The 26,772-nt window shown below is 38.2% G+C and overlaps 1 protein-coding gene across 10 annotated transcripts in view; it reads right to left on the bottom strand.

The window, feature by feature from the left end:
* Positions 1-26,772, bottom strand: part of STXBP5L (syntaxin binding protein 5L) — a 197,332-nt gene that overhangs the window by 72,098 nt on the left and 98,462 nt on the right. For all 10 annotated transcript variants that reach the window (XM_051611733.1, XM_051611784.1, XM_051611740.1 and 7 more), the window contains exons 6-14: positions 25,362-25,425; positions 18,248-18,331; positions 11,228-11,351; positions 9,605-9,683; positions 9,274-9,428; positions 5,920-5,992; positions 4,459-4,606; positions 1,792-1,859; positions 965-1,005 (exon numbers count right to left, since the gene is read on the bottom strand). In XM_051611733.1, coding sequence (XP_051467693.1) covers positions 965-1,005; positions 1,792-1,859; positions 4,459-4,606; positions 5,920-5,992; positions 9,274-9,428; positions 9,605-9,683; positions 11,228-11,351; positions 18,248-18,331; positions 25,362-25,425 — 836 coding nt within the window. The remainder of the gene's footprint in view (positions 1-964; positions 1,006-1,791; positions 1,860-4,458; positions 4,607-5,919; positions 5,993-9,273; positions 9,429-9,604; positions 9,684-11,227; positions 11,352-18,247; positions 18,332-25,361; positions 25,426-26,772) is intronic.

Genomic DNA, 26,772 nt, shown 5'->3' with positions numbered 1-26,772 from the left:
AACACTATTAATCACTACAATTCTATAGCACAGTGTGGAACTAGCGGGTAGTTCAACCATCACACACTCCATGCTCTTGGCAACCATTACAGATTGGCTATTAGGGTCAAATTAAATCTCTCTATGCCTAACATTTCATACAGAAGTTTCTTTCATACTCTCTTTTCTTTAAGAGACTGATACCTCATAAAAGAAATATTCTACCCAGAAATCTTTGTACCACAGGAGGCACAATACACACTCTACTGCAAATTTTCTGAAGTGCAATTACACTATTTGAACCAGAATATTTTAGCTTTAAACCACAATGCAGGTATATTTTAATACATTTATTTTACTAGTAAGTACCATACTTATTTTCTGTAGGAAAAATGCTGCATTTTCATATGCGCTGTTCTATCTAGAACATATGGAACAAGTACTTACGAAGCTTTTCCTGCTAAGATGAATGGAAATGCTTCCCAATTATTTCCAAGGACTTGAGACAGGACAAGAAAATATTTAGGTCATCTCCACCCTCACCAGACTAGACATGTATTGAGATGTATCATTGTATTTTAATATTTTCTTTTTACTTAGCTGTAAAAAACCTATATTGTACTCAGAATAGAAGAGACATGACAAGTAGAAGTGAATATTAAATATAATCGAGCTCCCTTTTATACACACAAGATTATGCCCTATGGATTTTTTACCAACACTTCATCCTCCATAGGTTTTTTTATGTTGGATCTGGAGTTTTTATTCTTAAAGACTTATAGACTTTCACTCTTTTCTGTCTAATATAGCTCAACAGCAGTGTTTTTTCCCTTAATTGAATACAAATTTGCTTAATTTAACTTTATTATTCCTAATTATATCTTAAGTGTTACTGCTCATACTGTTAAATATCATGTTATTTATATATGTGTGTGTATGTGAGAGATTTGTAAGGATTATATAAAAGTGAACTTCAGAAACTTACTGGCAGAAGCATCCCAAAACTTTACTGATCCATCTGCATGGCTTAAAAAAATATAAAAATTAAATGTGTTAAAACAAGATGCAACTCTAAAACACCTAAAACATCTTCTACTTTCAGTGAGTGACAAATATTAGCAGAAAACTTAGCTCATGTGGTAAATCTGCATACCTTACTGACACTACATAATAATATTTATTGATTAACTATAAGAAAATACATTTTTTTTCAGTTTGGTTAGGTTAGTGAAACATTTTTCCATGCCTTTCCTAGCTGAACAGCTTCTGTCTTACAACATGGCCCTTTGAAAATAATTCAGGCACTGCCCATGGGGTTTCTAATGCAATCTGAGCCTTTCTATGGCTTTTTGTTGTCAGGCCTCTCACAAGGTGAAATTCATCCCAGTTAACCAGACCCTCACTAATGCTGATGTATTAAAATGAATTCCCAAACTGGCCCTAGATACAAAATCCCTAGCATGCCAAAGAAAAACAGCTATAGAAGAACAACTGCTTCCCATTTTAATGATATACTCTACGCCCTTCAAGGCCAAAACATTCCCTTGCAATGGATTCTCCTTTCCAAAGCCTCCACCTTCACCACACACACATAGACTTACTAACACTGGGGCCTCAAATGATAATTCTTACTTCACCCTCAAATTCACCCTTGAGCACAAAGCTCTATTTTCTACAGCAAATGGGAATTTCCTACGTACCTCAAAGGAGGATGCCACGATATACACACTCTGTCAAGGGTCAAGCTAACCCACAATGAAAAGCTGTACACACTAACATTTTAAAAGTACGAATCCTCAGTTTCATTCTCACCCTGTAATAATGATTTCAGGATATGTCTGAGCTCCAAGGTTCCATGCTCCACCACTGATGGGCCACTCCTAAACAAACAAGAAGAGTATGGAGATCACAACTAATTCGGACAAATCCTGACTGATGAATATTTAAACTCAGGAGCAGACAGCATCTTCTTCCAGAAAGCAATACAACTCAGAAAAGGAACAGATATGTGTAGCATTTAAGGCTTTTAAAGCTTAACAACATTTTTATATTATCAGTTCATGCTTTTGAAACTTAGTAACATTTTAATGTTATCAGTTAAAGTTCTAAGTTTTAAAAATATTTCTGCACAGCTGACAATCATCTATCCAAAACAGGAACTAGAGGAAAGAGTAACAAACAGTTTTGCTACTCCTTTCAGATTGCTTGACTCTTGGAGTTTCTATAGGACACAAAATAAGGTGACAATATATTTTGAGAATGAAGACTACTGAAGAAGGTGACCCAGAAACAAACATATAAGCATGATGCTACAAAGTAGGAGATAAGGGAATGTGACTTTTATAGCACATATGAAATAATCTGATCTTCTCTGCCTTTTGTTTAATGGTGGCAAGACTCCCATCTTCTTCCTTGGTCGAGGCTGGTAGAGTAAAATGCTGGTCTGTGTCTAAAGGTTGACATGTATGGATACAGGATGTGAAGGATGAAGTGCAGAGTGGCTGAGGATGTGTACAGAGTATGAGTGGGTGGGAAAAAAATGGGAGAACAAACTGGTTATATGGAGTAGATGTTTGTGGGTACAGAAATAGGTGGGTGCTAAATAAGTGTATATTTGCATGGGCACAAATGAAGCAAGGGGACAAGAGAGAGTGCAATGACTACAAGTAGGTGGTGAAAAGTTTGGGGAACAACGTGTCTGAGGTAAGGATAGATAAGCAGACAAACTGAAATAAAAGAAATATTTTTAAAGTACTTTGAATCAAGACCCAAAAGAAGTAGATAGGGCCCCGTTTCTCATTTTATGGAAAACAAGGCAGCTCCAAGGAGAATACTTCTGTTAATGTGAATGGAAAACTGATGATATCTGACTTCTTTACCCAATATTTTTTCTAAAATTATTATGATGGATTATATCTAATCAACAGATAAACCAGATTAATGACTGAAAATCATAAAAGAATTGCCTTTCTTCTTTTTATTTCTGCAGCTTGTCCTACTTCTAAAAGCATTACATTAGAACAGGTAGATCAGTAAAATAATTACTACCCCTATTTAATAAAAATCTCACAGACATGCTGTCAACCCTCAACTTTCACTGAATCTCTTCTGCTAACTTAGAATCATAGAATCATAGAATCATTAAGGTTGGAAGGGACCTTAAAGATCATCAAGTTCCAACCCCCCTGCCATAAGCAGGGAACCCTACCACTAGATCAGGTTGCACAAAACCTCATCCAACCTGGCCTTAAAAACCTCCAGGGATGGGACATCAACAACCTCCCTGGGCCACCCATTCCAGTTCCTCACCACCCTTATAGTGAAGAATTTCTTCCTAATATCTAACCCTAAATCTCCCCTCTCTCAGTTTAAAACCATTACCCCTTGTCCTATCACTATCTTCTCTGATGAAAAGACCCTCCCCAGCTTTTCTGTAGCCCCCTTCAAGTACTGGAAGGTGCTATAAGGTCTCGTTGGAGCCTTCTCTTCTCTAGGCTGAACAGCCCCAACTCTCTCAGCCTGTCTTCATAGCAGAGGTGCTCCAGCCCTTTGATCATCTCTGTGGCTTTTCTCTGGACCCTTTCCAATAGCTCCCTGTCTTTCTTGTGCTGAGGGACCCAGAGCTGTACACAGTACTCCAGGTGGGGTCTCACCAGAGCAGAGGGGCAGAATCACCTCCCTGGCCCTGCTGGCCATACTTCTTTTGATGCAGCCCAGGATGCAGTTGCTCTCTGGGCTCCAGCACACACTGGCAGCTCATGTTGAGCTTCTCATCAACTACCACCCCCAAGCCCTTCTCCTCAGGACTGCTCTCTAGCCATTCTCCCCCCAGCCTGTATTTGTGCTTGGGGTTGTGCTGACCTAGGTGCAGGACCTTCCACTTGGCCTGGTTGAACTTCATGAGGTTGGCACTGGCCCACCTCTCCAGCCTGTCAAGGTCCCTCTGGATGGCCTCCCTGCCCTCTTGGGTGTCAACCACACCACACAGCTTGGTATCATCTGCAAACTTGCTGAGGATACACTCAATCCCACTGTCCATGTCTCCAACAAAAATGTTAAACAGCACTGGTCCCAATACTGATCCCTGAAGGACACCACGGTCACCTGCCTCCATTTGGACATTGAGCCATTGACCACATTCTTTTAGTTATAATGTTCTCACTTTTTTTCTCTGATAGAGATAACATCCATATAAATTTGAATTGTACACTGATGGCTTTCCTTTAACTCAAGCTGGTCTGGCATAACTCCAGCAACCTAATGATTAAGTCCTACACAATGGTCATAAAGGGTTGCACTCAAGGGATGGTTCTTCTCAGGGACAAATACCAGGCTGTGAGCACACTGCTAGGCTGCTGGTAGGACCAACTTGAAAGTGATTATCAAAGAAGGAAAATGAAAATAATTTGGTAAGATGTTACAAAAAACAGGTTGCACATCTTCCTTCTTAAGATTAAAAAAGATACTGGTTTTGTTTACCTTATTGCTGTATCCTTGCTTTTTATGCTTTGCTCCTACAGAATAGAGTACAGGAATCAAATCTGGAGGACAGTCCGCAAAATATTCTGTGCAGGTAACAGGTGACTCATGAATGTCAATAGGATATGGATTTTCAAAGATTGGAAAACTAGTTAAGGAAGACAATTTATTAGAAGCACTGTGACACACTGAGCCATAGAAGAAAACATTCTTATATTAAAATGTACAACAGAATCAAAGTAAAATCATTACTAATAAAGAACATTTTCCTGTATTTATTCAAACATATGTATTATTTTTAACATCAATAATAGTGTGGAGTTACTTAAAGAAAGATACCACTGCTGTGACAAGAATCCTCTTGTAACATAAATATCCATTCATGTGAATAGTTCCTAAGGTTAAAGAGGACTACTTGCTTGAATGAGGATTAAGAACTAATTTTTCCCAACATCTCAAAATCTTATTTTTACAAAAGTGACACATTTTCTAGAAGCTCCAGGTTCATGGACCTGTTATATACTATGACCTAAGAACTACTTATACCACTGTAGATTTCACATTGAGCAGCTTAGCTTATTGGGTTGGTAGACTACTGATTCAACAATGAACAATTGCAGTAACAGATGAAGTAGATCTCAGTTTACTTCTCACTTCCATCAGTTTGGACAGTCTGATAAGAAGGGAGACTGCACTTCTGGCATGTTACACAATGTTACTTGCAATTCAAAAATGTAGGAAATTTTGTTCTGACTTCAGTTACATCCCTTTTGTATTACTGAGATGATCTGAATCACTTTTGAAAGTGAGATCAGAATATGATTCACTTACAATGTTTCAAGTCATTAAGGGCAAAATCACTTCCTAGTTATAACAGTGTGAATGTGGATGTACATTGCTGGTAGAGTTGGAATGAAATTAAATAAGAATTGGATTATGCATTACATGATGTATAGTCCCTCTCCAATATGAACACTGATTCAGATGCTAAGGAACAATTTGTCAATTAAACCAGCAACTGGATCATGAAATAATCCTGCAGATACACTATAAATCAATGCCATTATTTATTAAGACACCTAAGTAAATACTTAAGTGGAGTCTAGTAAAGTTAGGCATGCATATAAGTAGTGGTTGAATCTGGTTTCCAAAACACACATTCAGGTCATAATTCAGCATGTCATGAAGTATAACTTAACTCTGATGTTGAGTGAATGCTTACAAGCTATGCTGAAGGGACTGCAGATTTAGATTTATTCACAAACTTAGGGACAAGTATTATCATAAGTTCCTGTTGATTAGCTGATCTTAGCTCTTAAGATGAAGCTAAACATACGGAATTATTACCAAAAGTGAATTATTTTAGATAGTAAAATGACATTGCATGATAATATTTGATTTTTATCATCACTTGCTGAGCAGTTAAGATATAAATGACTTCACATAAGACTCCATACTTACTTGCTTTGTGTCAGGTCAACAACAATGAGATCTTTTTCCAAAAGCACAACTACAGCATAGGGTTCTTGAAATTCTGTAAGCAAGGAATAATGTATAAAAGACACAGAGTTCTCCTATTTGTAATTTTAAATAATCAAGTCATATTTATGTTCTATGAACATTCACAGTATATAAAAGACAAGTTTTGAGGTACAAATCTTAGACATCCACAAACGAGGGCCAGAAAGGAACTGAGAAATTACTTTTGGGCACTATTGCTGATCAACACAGGCAGAAGGAATAGAATTAGCATACTATAGCATGCCAACATGAAGATGTATTGAAAATAAAGAAACAGAATATGAGTAAGTTCACACAGAATCACTGAATTGTCACAGTTGGAAAAGACCTCTGTGATTACTGATTCCAACCATTCACCCAGGGGAAAAAAAAACCACAACAAACAAACACCACCACCAAAACAACAAATAAAAACCATAACCACACACCTCATAAAACCACCAACAACACACAACCTCAACACCATGCCCACTAGAGCATGCCCTGAAGTGCCACATCTACACGTATCTTGAATACCTTCAAGGATAGTGACTACATCACCTCCCTGGACAGCCTGTTCCAGTGCCTGACCACTCTTTCAGTAAATAAATTCTTCCTAATATCCAATCCAAACCTCTACTGGCACAACTTCAGGCCATTTCCTCTAGTCCTATCATTATTTACTTTGGAGAAGAGGCCAACACCCACCTCCCTACAACCTCCTTTCAGGTAGTTGCAGAGGGCAATGAGGTCTCCCCTCAGACTCCTTTTCTTCAGACTAAACAACCCCAGTTCCCTCAGACACTCCTCATGTGACTTGTTCTCTAGACCTTTCAGAAGTTTGGTCTCTGGACATGCTCCAACAACTCAGTGTCATTCTTGTAGTGAGGGGTCCAGAACTAAATACAGTATGTGAGATGTGGCTTCACCCAGTGCTGAGTACAAGAGCACAATCACTTCTCTATTCCTGCTGCACTGTTCCTGATACAGGATGCTATTGGCCCTCTTGGTCACCTGGGCACACATTGGCTCATGTTAAGCAGGCTGTCAGCCAATGCCCCTAGATCCTTTTCTGCTGAGCAGCTTTCCAGACACTCTTCCCCAAGCCCGTAGCGTTGCCTGGGGTTGTTGTGACCCAAGTGCAGGACCCAGCACTTGGCCTTGTTGAACCTCATACAGCTGGCCTTGGCCCATCAATCCAGCGTGTCCAGGTCCCTCTGCAGAGCCTCCCCACCCTCAAGCAGATCAACCTTCCTGCCCAGTCTGGTGTCATCTGCAAACTTACTGAGGAAGCCCTCAATCCCTCAGAACAAGACTGGCCCCAAACTGAACTCTGGGGGGCACCACTGGTGACTGGTTGCCAACTGCATCCAGTCCTGTTCACTACAACTCTCTGGGCTTTGCCATCCAGCTAGTTTTTTACCCACTGAAGAGTTCACCTGTCTATGCCATGAGCTTATCTAGAATAATGCTGTGGGAGATGGTGTCAAAGGCTTTACTGAAGTCTAGATAGACAACATCCACAGCTCTTCCCTCATGCACCAGATGGGTTACCTAGTCATAGAAGGACATCAAGTTGGTCAAGCAGGACCTGCCCTTCATATACCCATGCTGGCTAGACCTGATCCCCTGGCTGTCTTGCACTTGCCACATGAGCACACTCACAATGAACCTCTCCATGATCTTCCCCAGTACTGAGGTCAGGCTGACAGGCCTGTAGTTCCCTGGATCCTTCTTCCAGCCCTTCTAGTAGATGGGCATCACATTAGCAAGCCTCCAGTCACCTGAGACCTCCCCTGTTCACCAGGATTGTTGATAAATTAGAGAGAGGCTCAGTGAGCTCCTCTGCCAGTTCCCTCACCATTCTTGGGTGAATCCCATTTGGCTCCATAAAATTGTGAGTGTCCAGGTGCTGTGGCAGGTCCTTAACTGCTTCCTCCTGAACTGTGGGAGAGGTTGTTCTGCTCTCCATCCTTATCTTCCACCTCAGGAGACTGAATACCCTTTGTTGTATAACTGCATTGTTGAATCCAATTACTAAACAGAAAATGTATTCTTGCTGTCCAGTAGTAATACTTCTACTGTGTACAGCTTTTCTTCAAAAACAGTTTGAGAACAGCTGGTCCAGTCCACTTGATGATACACAATGTCCTCACTTCCAAAGTGATTCCAAAGAAATATTCCAAAAGAATCCTCTAAGTCTGCTGTGCTCAATTCAGATACTGACATGCTCCTTCCTCCCATACACTCTTTAGAAGATTACATAGTTCGTTTTCTTTTATTTAGTGTTTTTTTAATTTATTTAAAAAATACTAAAATGACAAGTAAATGCTTCCATTGATGCATTGGGTGCATTGGTTTACATAGCATAAAAGTTATTTTCAAAAATATACATGTGAAATCATGACTCTCTTTTTAACACCAGCAAACCATTCCAGCACGTGCAAGCTCAGAGTATGCTCTTCAGATGGCTACTGTCAAAAGGCTGAGTAAATTGACAGCAGCTGACTTACCTTCATTTCAGGCCAGCTACAAATCCACAATATTTATGGCCTGTTTTTATATAAGCCTATAAATAACACAGGTTAAACCACAATTTTTAAAGAGTAGTGTGTGAGCAGGGGGAGAGACTAAAAAATCTTAATACTGGGAAATGTCACTGTATTTGACACAGTTAAATGAAGGCCCAAACTAATTTTGATTACTGAAAATAAAATTTCTGCATGACATTGAAGGAAATATGCACTAAGTGTTTAAATATGCATTTGATTTAGGTATGTTTATAAGATTCATTTTAATTTTATGCTTGAGGGCTTAAAATGCTAAACTTTGTTTCTTTTTGACTTACAACTTTTCTTAGTTTTTTTTCTGGAGTTTTCTGTGGGTGTACTTCAGAATATGGCAGCCCCATGATAGGCAGCAAAATACTTTTAACAGTTCAATTCAGGCTGAAGTGGAAGAACTTTTTTGCAGATATGCAATAGTTTAATCTTTAATAATTTAGCCATCTGTAGATTTTCAGCCTCATGAAAAATGTCAGAAATATTAGCACGTATAATTGATTAATAGCTGTATTTCCTCACACTAGTCCATGTGTTTCAAGTTTATATTTGGAGATTTATGCAAGCTTTGTTGTCCACTTATTACTTGCTTCCTATCTTGAGAATGCAAACACGTTGCAGCCAATTTCAGTGGTGTGCTTTTCTTGATATGGAGACAACTACGAGAATGGAAGTCCGTAGAGTGGAATTAAGGCATGAGATAAAATACCTTAATTTACATTTTCCATAACTATGTTTTGCTTAATGAACTCACCATTTGGATATGGGGTTTCACAAAGAGTTAAAAAATCAACTATAGGGTGATCCATTTCAAGAACTGTAATTGCTTTCCCATGCATGATTGTTAAACTTGGTCTTCGACATGCCTTATCATATGACAATCCACCGGAAAAGATCACAAATGGTTCACTGTATTAAAAAAAACCCACAACATAGTGATTATAAGTTTACATAGTACAAGATTACATTATAGGCTTAGTATCTCTAAATAATAAACAGCTTTGCCAAAAGAAAGAGGGAAAGATTTTAAAATAACTTTCACCCAGGAATATAACATTGAATTAATTATAGAATTAAAAACATACCTGTTTTTACAGGTCTTGTACTCTACTTTAAGAATTGGTTTACAAGATTCAGGTTTTTTTCCATCTCTTTGCATTTTCCCTAAGGAAAAAAAGATGAAAACTGTATCAAAACATCACAATAATAGAACCATCAAACTGAAACATACACATTAAAGCATCTGCATAAGCAGTATGATAATGGAACTTTAAAGATACAGAAGACAATGAGTGTTTCCATAAATTATTAAATTATCTAAATTAATTACATTCATTATGGCTATATGTTTTTACTGCCACATACATCTAAAGGACTATAGACAACACTTCAAAAACATTTTAAAATCATGGAGATTAAAGAGAAGGATAACACTTGACTAATAATTAATAAATTTGACCAAATGTATAGCTTATTTCTGAACACATTATGACCATAAAAAGCTCCGTTTTTTCCAAGGTCATTCTTAGATTGACTTAAGTCCTTTGGTTAAACAAATGTTATGTGCTGTGGAGTATAACTAGTTGAGTGATAAAATTAAATGAAGCATACAATTGAAATTAATGAGTACTTGATTAATTATGGCTCAGTACTTACAGCTAGAGAAAAGTTTTTTGTAAACAAAAATAATAATAATTTTGGGTTTGTTACTTTGGAAAGCCTGTGCTTGCTTTCAGACTGTTCTCAGAGGGGCACAGTGACATAATGGTAGGCAAAGGACACAAGTTGTAACATGGGAAATTCCTGTTAGATACTAGCAAAAAAAAATGTACCATGAGAGTTATTACATACTGGAAGATGTTGCCCAAAGAGGCTGTGCAATTTGTCATTGGAAGTTCAAGTTGTTCAAGTGTTCAGAGTCAACCTGACACTGCCCTGAGCTAACTGATTTAATCAGGCCTATTTTGAGCTGGGGTTAGACAGAATGACCTCTGGGAGGTCCCTTCTGACATAAAGTACAATTCTATGACTGAAAATTATGAAATAAAAGGAATCAGGGAATTTTAGAAAATGCTAAAACATCTCTGGGCTACACAGATCATGCCTTCCCCTTCTTCCTCCCTCTCCACCCAGTCATGCTTCCTGGCAATGTATTGATTTGCTATAGAGTAAATACCTTTTAACCTCACTTATAGGAAGCAGTGGCATTTAAAGTCCCAGCCATAAAAAATGCAGCCATTTCTTAGTATGGCTCCTTAAAACTCCTCATTGCAGTGACTTGGGAAGCCTTGTCCTATCTCTAATAGAAGCAACACAGTGACTTCTACAAAATGTATTACTTCTTGTGAAAATTGCACATACAAGCACATAAGTACAAAATACAAAAGAAAGGTGAAAATCCCATAGCCTGGCAGTTTCAAATACTAGCAGTAGACTATTAAGATGAACTGAATAAAAGAAGACACTAGAGCAATATTACCCAGTTACATGAATTCACTACACCAATTTAAAAAAAAAAAAAGTTTGATCAAAATTGCACTCTGATTTTTATATTATTTTGCAGCCACTTTTCAAATTAAAATATTTATGCAAGAAGCAACTCTGGATCTGGGCTGCAGTAAAAAACATGAACTAAACACAAACATTAGGAAACAACATGGAAAATATTGTATTATTTCTTAGTTATACATTCTAACTATCAAAATTACCATGTGGAATTGTGGTCTGGAATGGTCTGTTAGGACTTTTTAGATTCCATAGGGTCAAACTGCCATCAGAGTGACTGCACATGAACTGTTTCCCTTCATGATGCCAAGCGACAGAATGAATAGCCTACAGAAATGAAAGAAGAACTTGAGACTGAAATAGAACACAGTGTTCATACTAATGATATTTTAATGAATTACTTTGGACTATATTAATCTAATGGTATATCAGCAGTTGGATGGTTCTTGTTTATCTAAAGTCCATTACTGGTGCTTTTTAGTAACCAATGTCTGTTAACTACTGCAAGTCAAACAAAAGAATTTATAAATGCTAACATAACACAAGAATATAAGAAAGCCTGTAATAAATCAGATCAAAATTGAAGGAACAGGGTATTTTGGTGAAAGGATAGGAACAAGTGACACAATACAATTGTAGTAAGTCTGAGAGCCCTCTTTAGAAGTATTTCATCTGGCAATTATACAGGGAATTCTCTGTGACAAGTTTTACAGGCAATGTGCAACATGTGCATAGTCTTCCCCAGAGTGCTATTTAGGAAACGTAGAAATAGAGCTCTCTTCTTGAATAATTTTTTCTCCCATACACTTAAGATTCAGAGCAAGTACACAGATATCTGGGATGTTTAATATCAATACAAAACCATTAAAGAGAATTGTTTCACTGATATAGGAAATTAACAAAACAATGATGTAAGATACTTTTGGAACAGACAGTGCTTCAGAAAAGAGGAATATTGCACTCCTGTGTACACAATGCAAATACCATGTGATATTTGTTATGTATGTCAAAAAGCAACACTTAATTAATATGCCATTTGTGCATAAAATAGCAGAACTAACTGAAAATATCCATAATTACATCAAGCAAGCTGAAAGGATAATGGTGTAAATCCTTTGTTTTCACTGGTATGTGCAGGAAACTAACAAAAGTTGTTTTCTGACAAAAACAAAGTATTGCTTCACTGTATATCACAGTTTCTCTCACACTCCCCTCAGAAGCACACTCACAGAATTTTCTCTTGAGTCCATTCCTCTGCCAGAAATGTGAGCAAAAAACAGAACATGTTTTAACATAAATAGAAATAAAAGACCTATTTTTTAATGCAGTTTCATAACTTCCCATTTTAGCAACCCAGGAAACACTAAGGCCTTGCATGCACTAACAATTGCATATGGCCATTTACCTGATTTATTCAAATAAATTTAAAGTCATGCCTGGGTATTCATAAGTCAGCACTGGAGTTGTTCGTATCAATTTTGCTGAAGCTGCCAAGGAATAACTGCTACTGGTCACTATTCAAAACTCCCTGTTGGTCTTTCTCCTTTAGTAAGTACATTGATTGTCATGTTTGGTAGTGGGTCGTGGTCTGGAGAGAGTATCAGAAGAAACCAACAAAAAGGCTGTGACCCTATCACAAAACTTTACTCAGCTCCAGAGGCTGGACAGCAACAGCCACAAAGGAGCCTTTGCATTAAGATGTCTGAGATGTTTTAACAGGAATCTGACATGCCTTGTACATGAATGCTTTGCTAGCACACTAATAAGCTAGTCATGCCAATAAAGACTCAACAGAGCTGAACAAATTGAACTCTAGCTATTTATCTTCAAATGCTAACAGTGTCTCCCAAACTTCTACCTGCAAGAAGGGGGACTGGCACACAATTCCTCTTAAAGACCCGTAAGATACCAAACCACAACTGAAACAATGAACACAGAAAGGTGGTTTACACAGAGTCCAATGCCACTGCCCTCAGATCCGTCGGGAGCACTGCTTCACTTACACTGAAGGCAGGTCTATCCTCCTGCATATAATTCTGACATGAGCTCATTCATGCTTGCTATCATGCCAAATTTGAATCTGCTTTTGGTGTGTCATCACACATAGAAACATTTCACATGGTTACAGTTGCTAACTGTCTCTGAGCAGGAGCTAGTCGCTAGCAGCTGAAAATTGTACCAAGATGCTTGTTAAACTGCCTCTCAGCTGCTAGGTGCCACCTGCCAGCATAAACCTCCTGCTGAATGGAGCTGAGGTGGAATGCTCTTCTCACAGACAGTTGGCACAGCAGCAACTCAAACTCACCTGTTACACTTTGCTGCAAAATGGGCAAGAAATACTCAGAAATGCTTTTGAAGGTCTAGCTGGGAGACATGACTAATACTGAAAGGTGGTACTGCACAAGACCCTAATTTTTACTCTTCTACAGTATGTCTAGCATTCCAAACAACCTCTTTAGCATCCACACACAAAAAAGGAACAGTTATTTGCTTAGAACATGAGTTCAATCTTGGTGGGTGACTCATGTGAATGTTCACACAATGTATACACATAAAGCATATCACTCCAGATTGAGTATGTCTTTCCTTCTGCAATACCCACAGTGGTTGCATAAATATTCCATCTTCTCTCATACTCAACATACACTAGCATTAAGCATGTCCAACACCATTTCAGCTCCTTCCCAACTACAAACCTCATCCACTGAGAAGAATTCATGGGGACTCTAGGACAACTCTAAACCATATTTTGAACAATAAACATAATCATATCCTATTGCTTGATTCTTACCATTAAGGAAGGGCCATACCATTACAGCAAAGGCCATATCAGATTTGATACTTCCATAACAGCTTGTTAAAGGCAGGGAGATGTCATTTAGCAAATGTCTCTGAACTCTGCAGCCTCATTTTGGAGATATGCTCTAATGAAAGATGATGACAATGCTTCAGGAAGCTCTGAATGTGTGCTGACACAACCTATCAAACTTTTAAACAGTCTGCATATGGAGAAGAGTGGTTTTTTTAGGTATCAACAATAACTTGTGAATCTTTTGAAAGATCTGGCTTGTTTATGTGCTCTCTTTTCATACAAATTGATGGAAATAAACTTTTGAAGGAATTTATAAAAGAGGTTGCAAAGAAAGTCTTTAATAGAGGGCATCATATAGAAACACTGCTTGAAAGGGCCTGAATACCTCATACATATCACCCCTGAGAACATGACAATCATCATCACACAAAGAAATAATTTTGCAGCTGAAATCTTGAAGAGCAGGCACAAGATTCTTTAGCAACATGTTAGAGCTCCACCTTGGCACCAGGTGTTTCAGAAGTGAGAACATTTCAGCCTCTTGAGAAGCTCTGACCACAGTAGAGAAGAATACACAGAAACTCCTTGTGTTAGGCACTGATGAATTGAACTAGCCTCTACATGGTCATCAGTGAGGCTAAAAGAGAGACAGGACTACTTTTGGCTCCAGTAAGTAAACCATAAGTATCAAGGAGAAGCTTATGGGGAAGATACAGGCTTAAAAGAACACTGTCAGGGAAGAGCCCCAAGTGACTGTACTGTGAGCATGGATACAAGGTGAAAGCAAGGGGGAGGGGGCCTGGTGTCACTTCTCCTGACTGGACTTAAAATTGATCCAGTGCCTTTCATGTTATGGAAAAGTACTGGTGTCTCAAACACTCCAGGAACCCCAGCAATTGGGGCCAATAAACAGGGGCACATATATGTTTCAGGTGAGGACTCTCACTGAACTGAATACCCCTGTTGGCAGGTCCAACACTGGATCCAGAACTGGTGATTTCTCTCTCTCTCCTTCTCACTCTCTCTCTTTCCTCTCTATTTTTCTCCTTTCTCTCAAAGTTATTAAGTAACACAGGCTTACCTTGATTTCCTATAAACTCATATAGCTTAGGTTCATATAATGATGAAAATGCCAACATTTATGGACCGTGTGTTACCAATGTATAGCCTTAAGCATTAATTTTCCCACTGCTGTTGAAGTTTACGCCTTCTGTTCCTATTAAAGTTGATGTCTGTGTTCAGAGTTTAAGTGTTATCTCACCTTGGTCCACCCTGAGAGGCTTTGTGAATCTGAGTCACTCCTCACCCCCCACAGGTGGAACATGGCAAAGACCAAGCAGAAAAGTTCCAAATAATGCAAATTGAACAGCTTTTTCTATCCTTGCTGAGAATCTCCTTTGAAATGAGCAGACATGTTTTACCTATGAAAGGTTCCCAGCCTTCAAGACATGAAGTATAGCATGATAAAGATGGGGTAAGGAATGCAGCTATAAATGCTGCAATTGCAGGTCTGCAAAGAAGGGGCAGTTTCTTCAGCTCCACCATGTACAAGCTATTGGGGTGTCTCAGTGAGCTGTTTATTTTACAACCAACGTGTCCGTGACATTAGCCTGGATGGCAAGGAAAACTGAAGGGCACACTCACCTCCCTGCCATAAAATTACCCATTTTCTGAGATGTATGCAACATGTGTCTTTCAGTCTCATGTGATGTGAAGCCATGCAGCTTAGAAAGGATAGGCAAGATTCACAGTGCTGATGTCCAAGTAGACTGAGAACCATTATCTCTTCACGACCTGTTTGTCTGCCAGCTGTTCAAGTGTGCAAATACAGAGGACCTATTCCATCTCAGCTCTGGCTCTGCCACTTCTAAGACCTCTATTAAAAAAACAGCACTCAACACAGTTAAAAAATTGAAGAGACCTTTTAATAAGGGTTCTCACTGACAATGAAAGCATTTGTTGTGGCTGTATGAAAAGAATTTAAAGGTATTGAATGTCAGCAGATACAGTCCCCAAATTGAACTTAAAAAGAAAGAATATTTAGAATTGTAGACAGACAGTAAGTTACCAGACTCTTTTCCTCTTCAAAAAAATATCTGCAGCTAACTTCCTGCTCCTGTGCTGCAGTGACAAGTTCTACAGATCTGAATAACAACAGCCAGTCTAGAGAAACTGAAATCCAATGCCATCAAGGATAACACAGGAGAAATCCAGCTGAAGCTTAATCCTGTGGAAGTATGAGTATTTGGATGGAGTTTTGAGGGTGCTGACATTTATTTTGAGTGACATGACCAAGTTGGACACCTATCTGAAGAAGTTTACAAGGAAGAAAGAACTTGCTTTAGTGATGAACACTCACAGTCCATCAAGGACAAGAAAAAAAGCTATTTCTCACAGTACACACAAAATGCCCCTTTACGGAGAAGCCTGGTACCAGAGGTATATTTGATTCTGAACAGAAGTATCTGCTTCACTGATGAGACAGAAAAGATCATGCTATCCAGCAACCCTTAAAGATGTCAGAAGAGGAAGTGGTGAGTTAGATGAAATTTCCAGTTCTTTCACCATCAAATAAGGTTTAGTTTCAAAACTGGTGCTAAAGAAAGCAAAACGATAGTAAGAAAAATGAGGCTGGAATAATTTCATTCAGATCCCATTCAAAGAGGCACCCCAGTATTCAAGAAAGCCAGAGAATTTGGAGCAATTTATCTGACACCTGGCTCAGTGTCAGAACAATAATACTAAAAGATTGGTCAGACGTCACAGGGCACAGAGGCCTTTGCATCAGTCCAGACAGAACGGTGAAGGAGAGCAGGAACAATGTTTTCTGGACCATGATCTTAGGAGGCCAATCTGTAAGAAAAGCTTAGGTTTAAAACTTGAGTTGATGCCAAATACCAAGTGGCACATGCCAAATTAATAATTTGTGACTCACAAAAGCTGTATAATCCAGGATTTAAAAGGAACCCTTTTCAGGGGCTTCCTAAGGGAATCCCAAAAGACCTGGAACATTATAAATCTGGAGCCTGAAAGTCTGGAATAAAGCACAATGGCTATTCACACAAGCCTTTTAAAGACAAAAGAGGAATCTTACAATTATTTCAGTAGACAACAGCAAGCCATCACAAGCTGCACAAAGTAGATTAATGACACAGTAAGTACCACTGAGGAGGAAAGCACATGATTGAGAAAAAGGCAAAAAAGTTGCTGAGGACAGTACTGAAAAATGTGAAACAACTAAATTGTATGAGGATTTTTCAACACCAACCACTCTGTCTCAACAAGGAAATAAAAATAATGGAAATGGTATTATGAAGATCCTTTTTCATGTAGTCTCATTATGAGTGGAAGAGAGGACTGAGAGTGAACACATTCCCCCCCAGGAGACCTATAAAAGGAAAAAGTTGTTGAGCCTCAAGCAATAGAACAGGAGTAATTTCACAAGTGTATGCACAGGCAGACTGTCACTTAAGAGATAATTTAGTGGGCATGACTTGAGGCCTAAGTGTTGTCCTGTTTGAATTACCCTGTCCTTTAGAACATTTGCTCAGAATCTTACCCTTAAAGCTAAGTGTAGTGCTAATGTGTCTGTGAAAACAGGCCTGAAAGTGCAGAATTCAAATACATTCAGATTACTTTTTAGAGTGAAAATGAATGTGTATACTCCTTACATGTAGGAAGCTGACAAGACGAAGAAGGAAAGAGAACTACAGGAAACTAGTTACTGCCTGGATCACACTAAAGAAAATGTCCTTTTCTGCCTTCAGTTGTAGTTGTATTCACAGTCAGCCATGGTGAACTTTACAGAAGGACAGGCAGACCAAAGCATGTTTTTCCCTAGGGCTAGTACTAAAATAATAATAACTAGGAATATATCTATTTTTGAAACAACCTATTTACTGATACAAGAAATGCGTCTGTGTTTGATACAATCTGCTTACAAAAGGCAAGAGACAATTGTCCGATAAAACTATAAGAATACAATTTTGAAAACCTTTTAATAAGTTCTTGAGTACTAGGTCATACCAATAGTGCTACAAAATAATTTACCTTTCATTCTAATTAATGTCCTAGTAATATGCAGTAAAGGAAATGATATAATTCCTAATGTAGCTATACCTGAGGTCAGCTCACTACCATCCTTTGTTCAACTGAGGATCCCCACACAGAAGCTGATGAACTTGTCAGAATCACGGGTTAGAGACTCTGTCGTATCACACACACAAGAGCCTAATGCATCAGAACTACAGATACCAGGTTTTGGCTTCTATAGTCAATAACTTGTTAAACAGCATAGCAAAACCAGTGTTTCCAGAACAAGCAATGCCTTAAGATTAATCTCTATCTGCTTAGTAAAGCATACAAAAAACTTCTGAACAACATTTTTTCTGAATTAATGGGAAATGCTTACCTCATCATAATAAGCTCTCAGATCAGCTCTTTTGGATCGTAAGTCCCAGAATACTATAGTCCCATTTTCATAGCCTATTAATAGCTAGAGGAGGGAAACAAACACAATTACACTTGCAGATTCAAAAGGTCTATACGAATGTTGAAGAACTTCATGGCTTTAAGAGATTTTTAAAGAAATAAATAAGCACTACAAAAAGAAATGCCAAATCAATGCGCAAGACTGTAGTTTGCACTACACATATACCCAGCTTTCAACACATCCTTCAACATAAATTAGTTCTCAATACTGACAACCTAAGTTGTAACATGGTAAAAAAAAGTGCTTAATGCCTTTTTTTTTTTTTCCCTTCCCCCCCGCCCCCAAGTTTATGTTCCTGGACAGTCTTCAGTTGTGTATTTGCTGAGAAAGTAAGACCATAGAATATTCCTCTCAGCTCTTAAATTCCTTTCCCCTGGTTGGAGGGAAAACTGACACTTGAAAGATCACTAACTTCAAAGAGTCATCGGACTAAACTCCAATTCACCTACATTTATTCCCTTAATTTCTGCCTTCTACTGCTTTAAACTGTTATCAAGAACTCCCCTTGCAGAGAATAAATTGCTTGCTTCCTAGAATTAACTGGTATGCCAATTTTCACTTCTTCTAGCACTAGCGTGTCATATCATCATGCGCACCTGAGAAATACCAGCAAAGAAGATTTGTTAAAGATGAAAGAGAAGAAAAACAATGCTCAGGAGAAAAATAAGAACAAATACAATCCTCTCTCCTTGTCTCTGTTGAAAAAAAAGGAATTATTGATCTGGCACTGTTTTGAGTATTCTCTATTTGAACGCAATTAATCTCACATCTTACAGAAGATGTGAAGTCTGGCCCACTTGGGTGTCCTGGAAATTGCTTCCCATAGAGCCCATCTTCCTAAGAATCTATCCTGGACATGACAACTGGGAATGACCAAACTGCAGACTCATATATTACTGCTATGAAATACTTTATACAACTGGCAGTGATTACTGCATTTATTCTTTGTCCATAAACACATGGATCACAGAGGGCAGGCAAGAATTTTCAGTTTCTACATTAAGAATTTGACCAGAAGAATGACAAGACTACCTCTTAGACTATTAGTCTGCATAAATCATAAAAATGAAGCTTGGCTGGACTGCTAAACAAAACATCACTTTGTTTCCAAGTTAAATATAATTGATTTATCGATATCACTACAAAAGAGTCTGGGAACACTCCCAGTCCTATCAGATATGATTTGTTATATTGCCAGGAGAATATTCAGTATGTGGAAATGCATTATCTGATCTGGGAATGATTTATGGTTAATATATTTAATACCTGAATATGACAATATCTGATTACTTCAGAATTCTGATTCTGAAAAAAAATCAAATTGTCCTGGAGCAATTCCAGAACATTTATTTTTTATCTGGATGGGTCCATATGGGATTCTGTGACAGAGTAAATGTGAAAAGACATCCTGTTCAGAAAGCATGTGGCTAACTGGATAGCACTTCTTTCTGGATGCCATATGGTATTAGAGAATAATAGACTGCCATGGAGTGAGTGAACAAAGAAGCATCTTACTGCGACTGCTTTCGCTGTTATAGTAGTGATCCTAAATGGAAGACAGTTGTGTATCCAGGAGCTAGTGATCTACACAGTGGATAACTTGGTTAGGTGCAGGCCTGTGCTGTGTTGTGCTGCACACAGCACCTAGGTTTCAGGCCTGTGTTGTGCCACACTGAGTCCTTGGCCACAAGACAAACTTGGCTGACTAATCATAGAGAAGTCTGTAGGCAGCTCCCACTTGGTCAGGACAATTACTGCACCTTTTTGTCCTTGTCTTTATCTTAATGTGAAGCAGTATTTTTCATGTGAACATCATTTTGCTTCATAGTAGAAACGAATAGGGCTGCTTTAAAAAAAACCAAACAAAACACACAACAAAAACCCCACAAACCCCCCCCCCCAAATCTTTTGAGACCTCTAAAGACCAAAATGCTGGCAAACCTCTTCATAGGGGGGACCAGCACAGTGTCCTGTGCCCTTACTGGAGGTTCATCCAATGCTACACAGCTTGCAGTTCCCACCATCCTTTTCATATTAACTCAAATAAATATTATAATCACTATGTTATGGAGTCTGAGTGACTTTCTTCTGGTTGCCATAACAAGCACTTGGACCTGTGCATTACAGCTGGGTACCAAACAAATTGAGTTCTGTTCATATCTACCAGTACTCTTTTCACTTCAGATTCTGTACAAATATATCCAGGGAGATGAATTAATAGAAAAGCATTTGGTATGTGACCGTGTTTTTTAATAACCCTTTCTCCCTTTCTCTGGTGAAGCAGGCTCATCTTTTGAGTTTTATCACTCTATTTTGCAAATATATCACACGCCACGTAATTACTAAAAGGTTAAACATCTATCAGAGACAGCATTTCACCTGATTTATTGCTGAAATGCTGAAAGCAGGACAGCACTACAGAACTGCAAGATACAAAGTGCTGTGATTTCAGGGAAGAAGTTGAAAGATAAACTTATTTGCTGCATAGCCAGGAATCTCTCTCTCTTTGCTCAGGTGGTAGCCATGCTGCTTAACATGTGGTATGACCCTGAAGTCAGAATTCCAGCTGGGTGAATCTGATTAGTCATATTGCCACTATATTTATGATGCTCTGAACTGTCTGAACCATAGGAAACTCAAATATTCACACTCCTCTTGGCCACGGAAAGTACTTGAGAGACCTATAAGATAACCCCTATGTCTGTAAACAGAGGTAAAAAATAAAACTTCTGTAAATGCAGTTGGAGTGGAAAACCCAGGCAAAGAAGAAAAATATGTGTAAATATGTGTAAAAAGAGTCCAGGAAGGAACAAACTAAAGATTTCTCTTCAGCTTGTGTTTCCTGGCACTTTGCTTACTCACCCTTAAATAGGTTAAGAAACATGCAGAATTATGCATATAATTTGAAGGAGAAAGGGGTCCTGGCAAGATCTTCCTTGTCCAGTGGAGTTACTCCATATTTTTACTTAAATCCTTCTTCATGAAATGCTTTTGATGATGGTGTTTTAGCGAGATTTCTCCTTTACAGTCAACTAATTGCATCCCTGGTACATGCCAACTGGCCCCTTCCTTCTCCTGGTAGCACAAAGCAGCCGGGAGAAAGGAAACAAGCCTGACAAACGCACACTCTGTTTAGCTGTTATTACATCTCAGAACACAGACTCTGAGATAGGAAGTTTAGCCCACCATCTAACAGTTAATAATATTAAAATTTTTCCTATTAAGCTTTCTCCAGTTGCTGGGAAACTGCAGACCATTGCAGTTAATGACTTCTCCTGTATCAGCAGGAAAAATCATGTTTGCTACAGATCTGCCACTTACAAACGTCTGTGCACTTCACTCTGTTCCTAATGTACACTTACTCATTGATTTGGCAGACAGTTATATTTCATGAACTTAATCACTAGGTCCTCAAATTGTTCTTAAGTGACACATTAAATGCCCAAATTCTTTGTCATCTATCTTCCAAGCACAGCTTGCTAGATTCATAAAAGTGACTGTCTCCAAAATCTACCTTGATAGTTTGCCTGAAGGGCACTCTAGAAAAATTTTGAATGGCAAAAATCTTCTGGAATTACCTTCAGTCTTTTGGCACATCAATCACTGACATAAACTGGAACTTTTAAGACTTTAAAGAATTTTTTAAAAGACGAATATGCAGTCCGTACACAAATTTCTGTCTTGCAAAAAGAGATCTTGTGGTTGCCCTAGATTTGGAAAGTTTTGTCTGTTTTAGGACTCTCAACCACTCAGTGCTTGTAGGAGAACACTAGTTATTTAGTTCAGTGAAGCATGCCCAGATCTGTAAACAACTTTGTGATACCTCAGAGAATGATATAGCACTGGACCCTTGCAGAATACAATACCCTTGTAGAGTACAAAAGTGTATGTATTTTGACCAATTACGATGACTGATTTGTACCCACTATTCAATTCCTGAATCCTATATAAAGAATGCTTGTCCGCTGCCTCCCATGAAGTGATGTAAGGACTTTGATTTCTCTCATCAACTCCTCTTGGTGGTCTTTGGTTAACTTGAAGCTGAGGAGCTAAGCAGAGTATGTAGAACTATCTTGAAACAGCTCTATTACCTAAGAACAGCTCTACTAAATTAAAAAAAATGGTCTACCTAGCACTGTATCACTTAAATCTAGTGGGAGGTTCCCTGCCCATGCAGGGGGCTGGAACAAGATGATCTTTAAGGTCCCTTCCAACTCAAGCCATTCTATGATTCTGTGATTCTATGAAATGACCAAGAGCAAGTACCAAAGAACAGTATGTGGGGAGAGGAAGTACTTATACTCTCACATATTCTCTCAGCCTAAGCAATCTTCTCATTCAGCGTTATCCAACTTCTCAACCAGACATGATGCTGTTTAACGTCACCTTTAACAACCTTTTAGGAAAATCTGGCAAACCTCTTCAGCAACCCTTAAACTGATTTATCTTGTGTTATCTTTTCTAGTCTCCCTTGTGACCAATATACATTTTCAGTGTCCACAGGACCATTTAAAAAAAATTGTATGGCTTCTACCCATTGCACATTTGAAGAAGTACTTAATTGGCTTGTTTTGAATCTGACTTCTGTCAGTTTCATTTTATATTCTTTTAGGCTTTTTATCAAAAAGAGACTATGAACTGTTTCTACTCTTTTTAGAACAACTGTGATTTTCAAACTGGGAATCACATCAGCCTCTTTCCACAATGAATTGTTCTGTCTGACTTAGTTGTGTCTCATAAAGAAAACCTTGCCCTTTCTCTGAATTACTTTAAGTGCAATTATGTTCTTTCTGAGGTAGAAGGATAAAAATTATACTCAATATTCAGCTGGCAAGTCAACCATGCATTTATGCAATAGCCCTCTTTTGTTCTCTATTCTTCTTGGAATAATGCCTAATTTTTATTTTCTTTACTGGTCACTACTGAGCATTACACTGACATTTTGACTGAACTACCAATCATCACTTGAAGCTCTTGACACCAAACAGTAATGATCAGCTCAGATCCATTGTTTTATATACAGTCAGAAATATTTTCCAACACACGTATTTCTTCCCATAATTTACAATGAATACTCAGAAAAAACAGTAGTTAACCTGCCATTTTACTGCTAATTTTCTCAGCCTCATTAAGTCCAGCAAACCTCATCACATCACTGCTTACTCTCTTTTTAGGTTGATAATAAATATGCTGAATAGCAAAAGTCCCAAATACTTCTGGGTTTTGTTTTTGGGTTGTTTGGTTTTTTCCTTTTCATTTTTTCCCCATTATGAAGAAAGATTGTTTTATCCCTCATTCTTTCAAACAAAGTTTAATGACAGTAAGTTGATAAATTTAGTTTAATTTTTTTCTACATTCCTGTTTTCTTTTTATCTGGAGCTATGTCTTTTGATTTAGTGCTTGGGTCTTACAACTTTGTGTACCTTTTACTGATATCTTCCTGTAAACATCAAACACTACCAATTCCACGTTCTGCAAATCTGCAAGTATTTTGTTAGCAAAAATTTGACACCACTTTCAATCTATCAGTGATATAAACAGCTGCACTGGGACAGTTTCAGTATGGCTTTGATTTTCCACTCTTTCTCCCCATAAATTTCCGATGTTTTTTCATAAGGACCTGTCTGATTTTGCTGTTAGCATGCTAGAACTTCATCAGTGCCCAGATGTCTTCAATATGCCCTCTGAGCAACATGTAATTGTATTTATAAGTTCTCCTTCCTCAAGACCTTTTCTTCTTCGCTCTGCTGAAGTAAAAATATTTCAGGTTTCCGTCTGGACACAGTCCATGACATTCCTGGAAGAGATGTTCACTCACAAGACCATTTCTTTCTTTTAGTGTAACATCCTTTTTCCTTACTCTGTGTGCTTTAGATAGGTCATCAACAGCTTCTGTTGAGGCCAGCAAATGAGAGTTATGCCTCATCAATAAACCTTTATATTTATCAGGCATTTTGCCATAGGTAGTTAAATAGCATTACTTGATGGCTTCTGGTTTGAGGCTAAAACACTATGCTTCACAGCATTTAATTACTTCACTTGCTGTATGAAGTGATTAAATTGCGTGAGCTATTGTGATTCTTCCAAAAGGGCTTAGAGATCCAATCTAACTTGTTGGAGGACTAGTTGGCAAGTGCATCATTTGCACATAGTTCACTTTGCCAAATAGTAAGTCCAAGGACAGACAATGCAAATGAAATTCAGATGCAGTCATGAGGATTTTTCTAGGTACCCATATTAATTTCAGCATAATGTCCCCCATATCACTATAAGAAATTAACACTGCTGCTTGATTCCAATAACCATCAGCTGTTACATGAGACACACTGTCAAACAGATACACCATTTGTAAGATGCAATCTTTTACAAATACATACTGAAATGCAACTGGCAAAGTGGTAAAAAATTGTAAGATAGTTAAATGCCCCTCCCAAGCAGGCAAAATGCTAAAAAACTTAGTAGCAACATATAAATAAGAAAGCTCTAATAAAACCGGCTATCTGGCAAGCAAATAAAGCCAACTCAGAATTTGCATCCTGATGGTATCAATCACAAGCCAAATGCTTTAGCTATATGTTTCGCTTCCACTTGTTGACAAACCTTTGCCACTCTCAACTCTATGCACAAACAGGAGCAAGTTCCAAACATGGGTTACTACCCATTACTATTCTTGTATAACAAAAGACCTTTTATCTTAAAAGAACTTACTCTAATGTCTTCATAATAGCATTTTTATCAAAGTACTGAAGTCATTACACAGTTTTCAGCCAACTCTTACTTAAGAAAAAACTCAAGTTTATTTAATTAATAAACAATTTTGATTTGCTATAGGTTTCAAGTACAGTATTTTGTCTGTATCATAGAGTATTACTCATTAAAGATTTAAAAAGAGATCTGTTTCTTAAAAACAGTAAAAGTGACCTTGCAAATACACAAAGAAAGCAGATAATAAAATTAGCAAGTAAGCAAAAAGAAAGAGCTATGAAGGCAAGTAAAGACTGTGTAATGTTTTACACCATTAGTAGGTACTCACTTTTCCCTCATCTCTTGGGCTGTCACTTAAATGTACAACTGGCCCAGGGTGAGTCTTTGTGGATCTGCAAGACAAAAAGAATTCAAATATGTGAATGTTTTTTGTATGAAGAGCTAGATGCTTACCTTAATTTCTAGTGTGTTAATGTTTACCTCCAATGGTTTAAAAGTAATTCTAAAAAGCCCAACAAGGGAAGGTAACTATCTGAAAGTTACCTATACCTTCTCATGTTCTTCTCTATTTCCTTTTTGCTGTTACAAAGATTCTCCTTTGCTAAGGAACCCTTTCTTCTATTTTAAAATCTCCATATTGCTCCTACTACGGTAATTTTTTCCCCTCTAATTTCTAAGGCTTTTTTGTCCTGTGCCCCCTACACACATTTTTTCTTTCGTTGACTCCCTCTCTTTCTGCCCTCCTTACTCATTCAATTTCGAGGCTAATCTGCTAAGGATTTGCAAAGTCTTCACTGCATTAATATAAATTAGTGATAACAAACTTCACCAAGTTCCAATTTCATTAATGACAGGGCTTCAGTAATCTCACCTACCCTCGTCTATCAGGTAGCATTACTGCAATGGGGTTTCAGAAATGGAGCATCTTGCCTTTGTTTATTCTGTAAAGCCTTATGACATCTTCAGACCAAGTACTACAGTTACATCCACAATGCACATTCAGTGAGGTTCCTCAGCCAAAAGACCTATCACTGCATAGCCCTCCATAAAGATTACTTATTGTTCTTGTTGTCCCCTCTCTTTTTTTTTGTAACATGTACCAACAAGGCAGTATGTAATTTACTCCATAGACTGCTGCTTAAGTCGTTGTTGTCCAGCACCTGAGAGCTAATGCAAGTCATAGGAAACTGAATAGACAGATGAAGATTTTTCTTCTGTCATTTTTACAGACCAGAGCTTTAGGCCCTGGAAGAGAGAGAAGAGCAAGAAGACAAGCACCAGTCCACAAAGCTTCAGGCTATTCAAATGCCTGCACAGAACAGGACCTTTCTTCCATCTACGTTCTGGGATCAGAACACATGTCCCTTGGAGTTCAGCTTAGGATTTCTACTTGAATGGCTGATCTTGGTTCACCAAAGGTCACTAGGAAAAAGACACATTGCAGTGACTGGCAAGGCCCATAAAGCTAAGAATTTATCTGGAAGCCATACCTAAAACTACCTAGGCTCCAAGTTGAAAAATATTCTGCAAGAGTAATAAAGAAACAAACCAAAACAAGGTTGTCCAGCCAAACTGCTCAAAGGATTTTCCTAAACTAACAGAATTCCTCTTCCTGTGACTCAGATACTGCACTATAGCAAAACTGGCCTCTTTGTTCTATCAGGTCAGACTTCAAATGAAGATTGAGAGTGGTATGCAAAAATTCCCAGACAACTCAAACATTAAAATCCTGTGAAGTA

The sequence above is a fragment of the Apus apus genome, chromosome 1, assembly GCF_020740795.1.
Source record: "Apus apus isolate bApuApu2 chromosome 1, bApuApu2.pri.cur, whole genome shotgun sequence".
NCBI classification, from domain to species: Eukaryota; Metazoa; Chordata; class Aves; order Apodiformes; family Apodidae; genus Apus; species Apus apus.
Note: the sequence above shows the minus strand (reverse complement) of the source record. Positions and strands in the feature narration are given on the sequence as shown.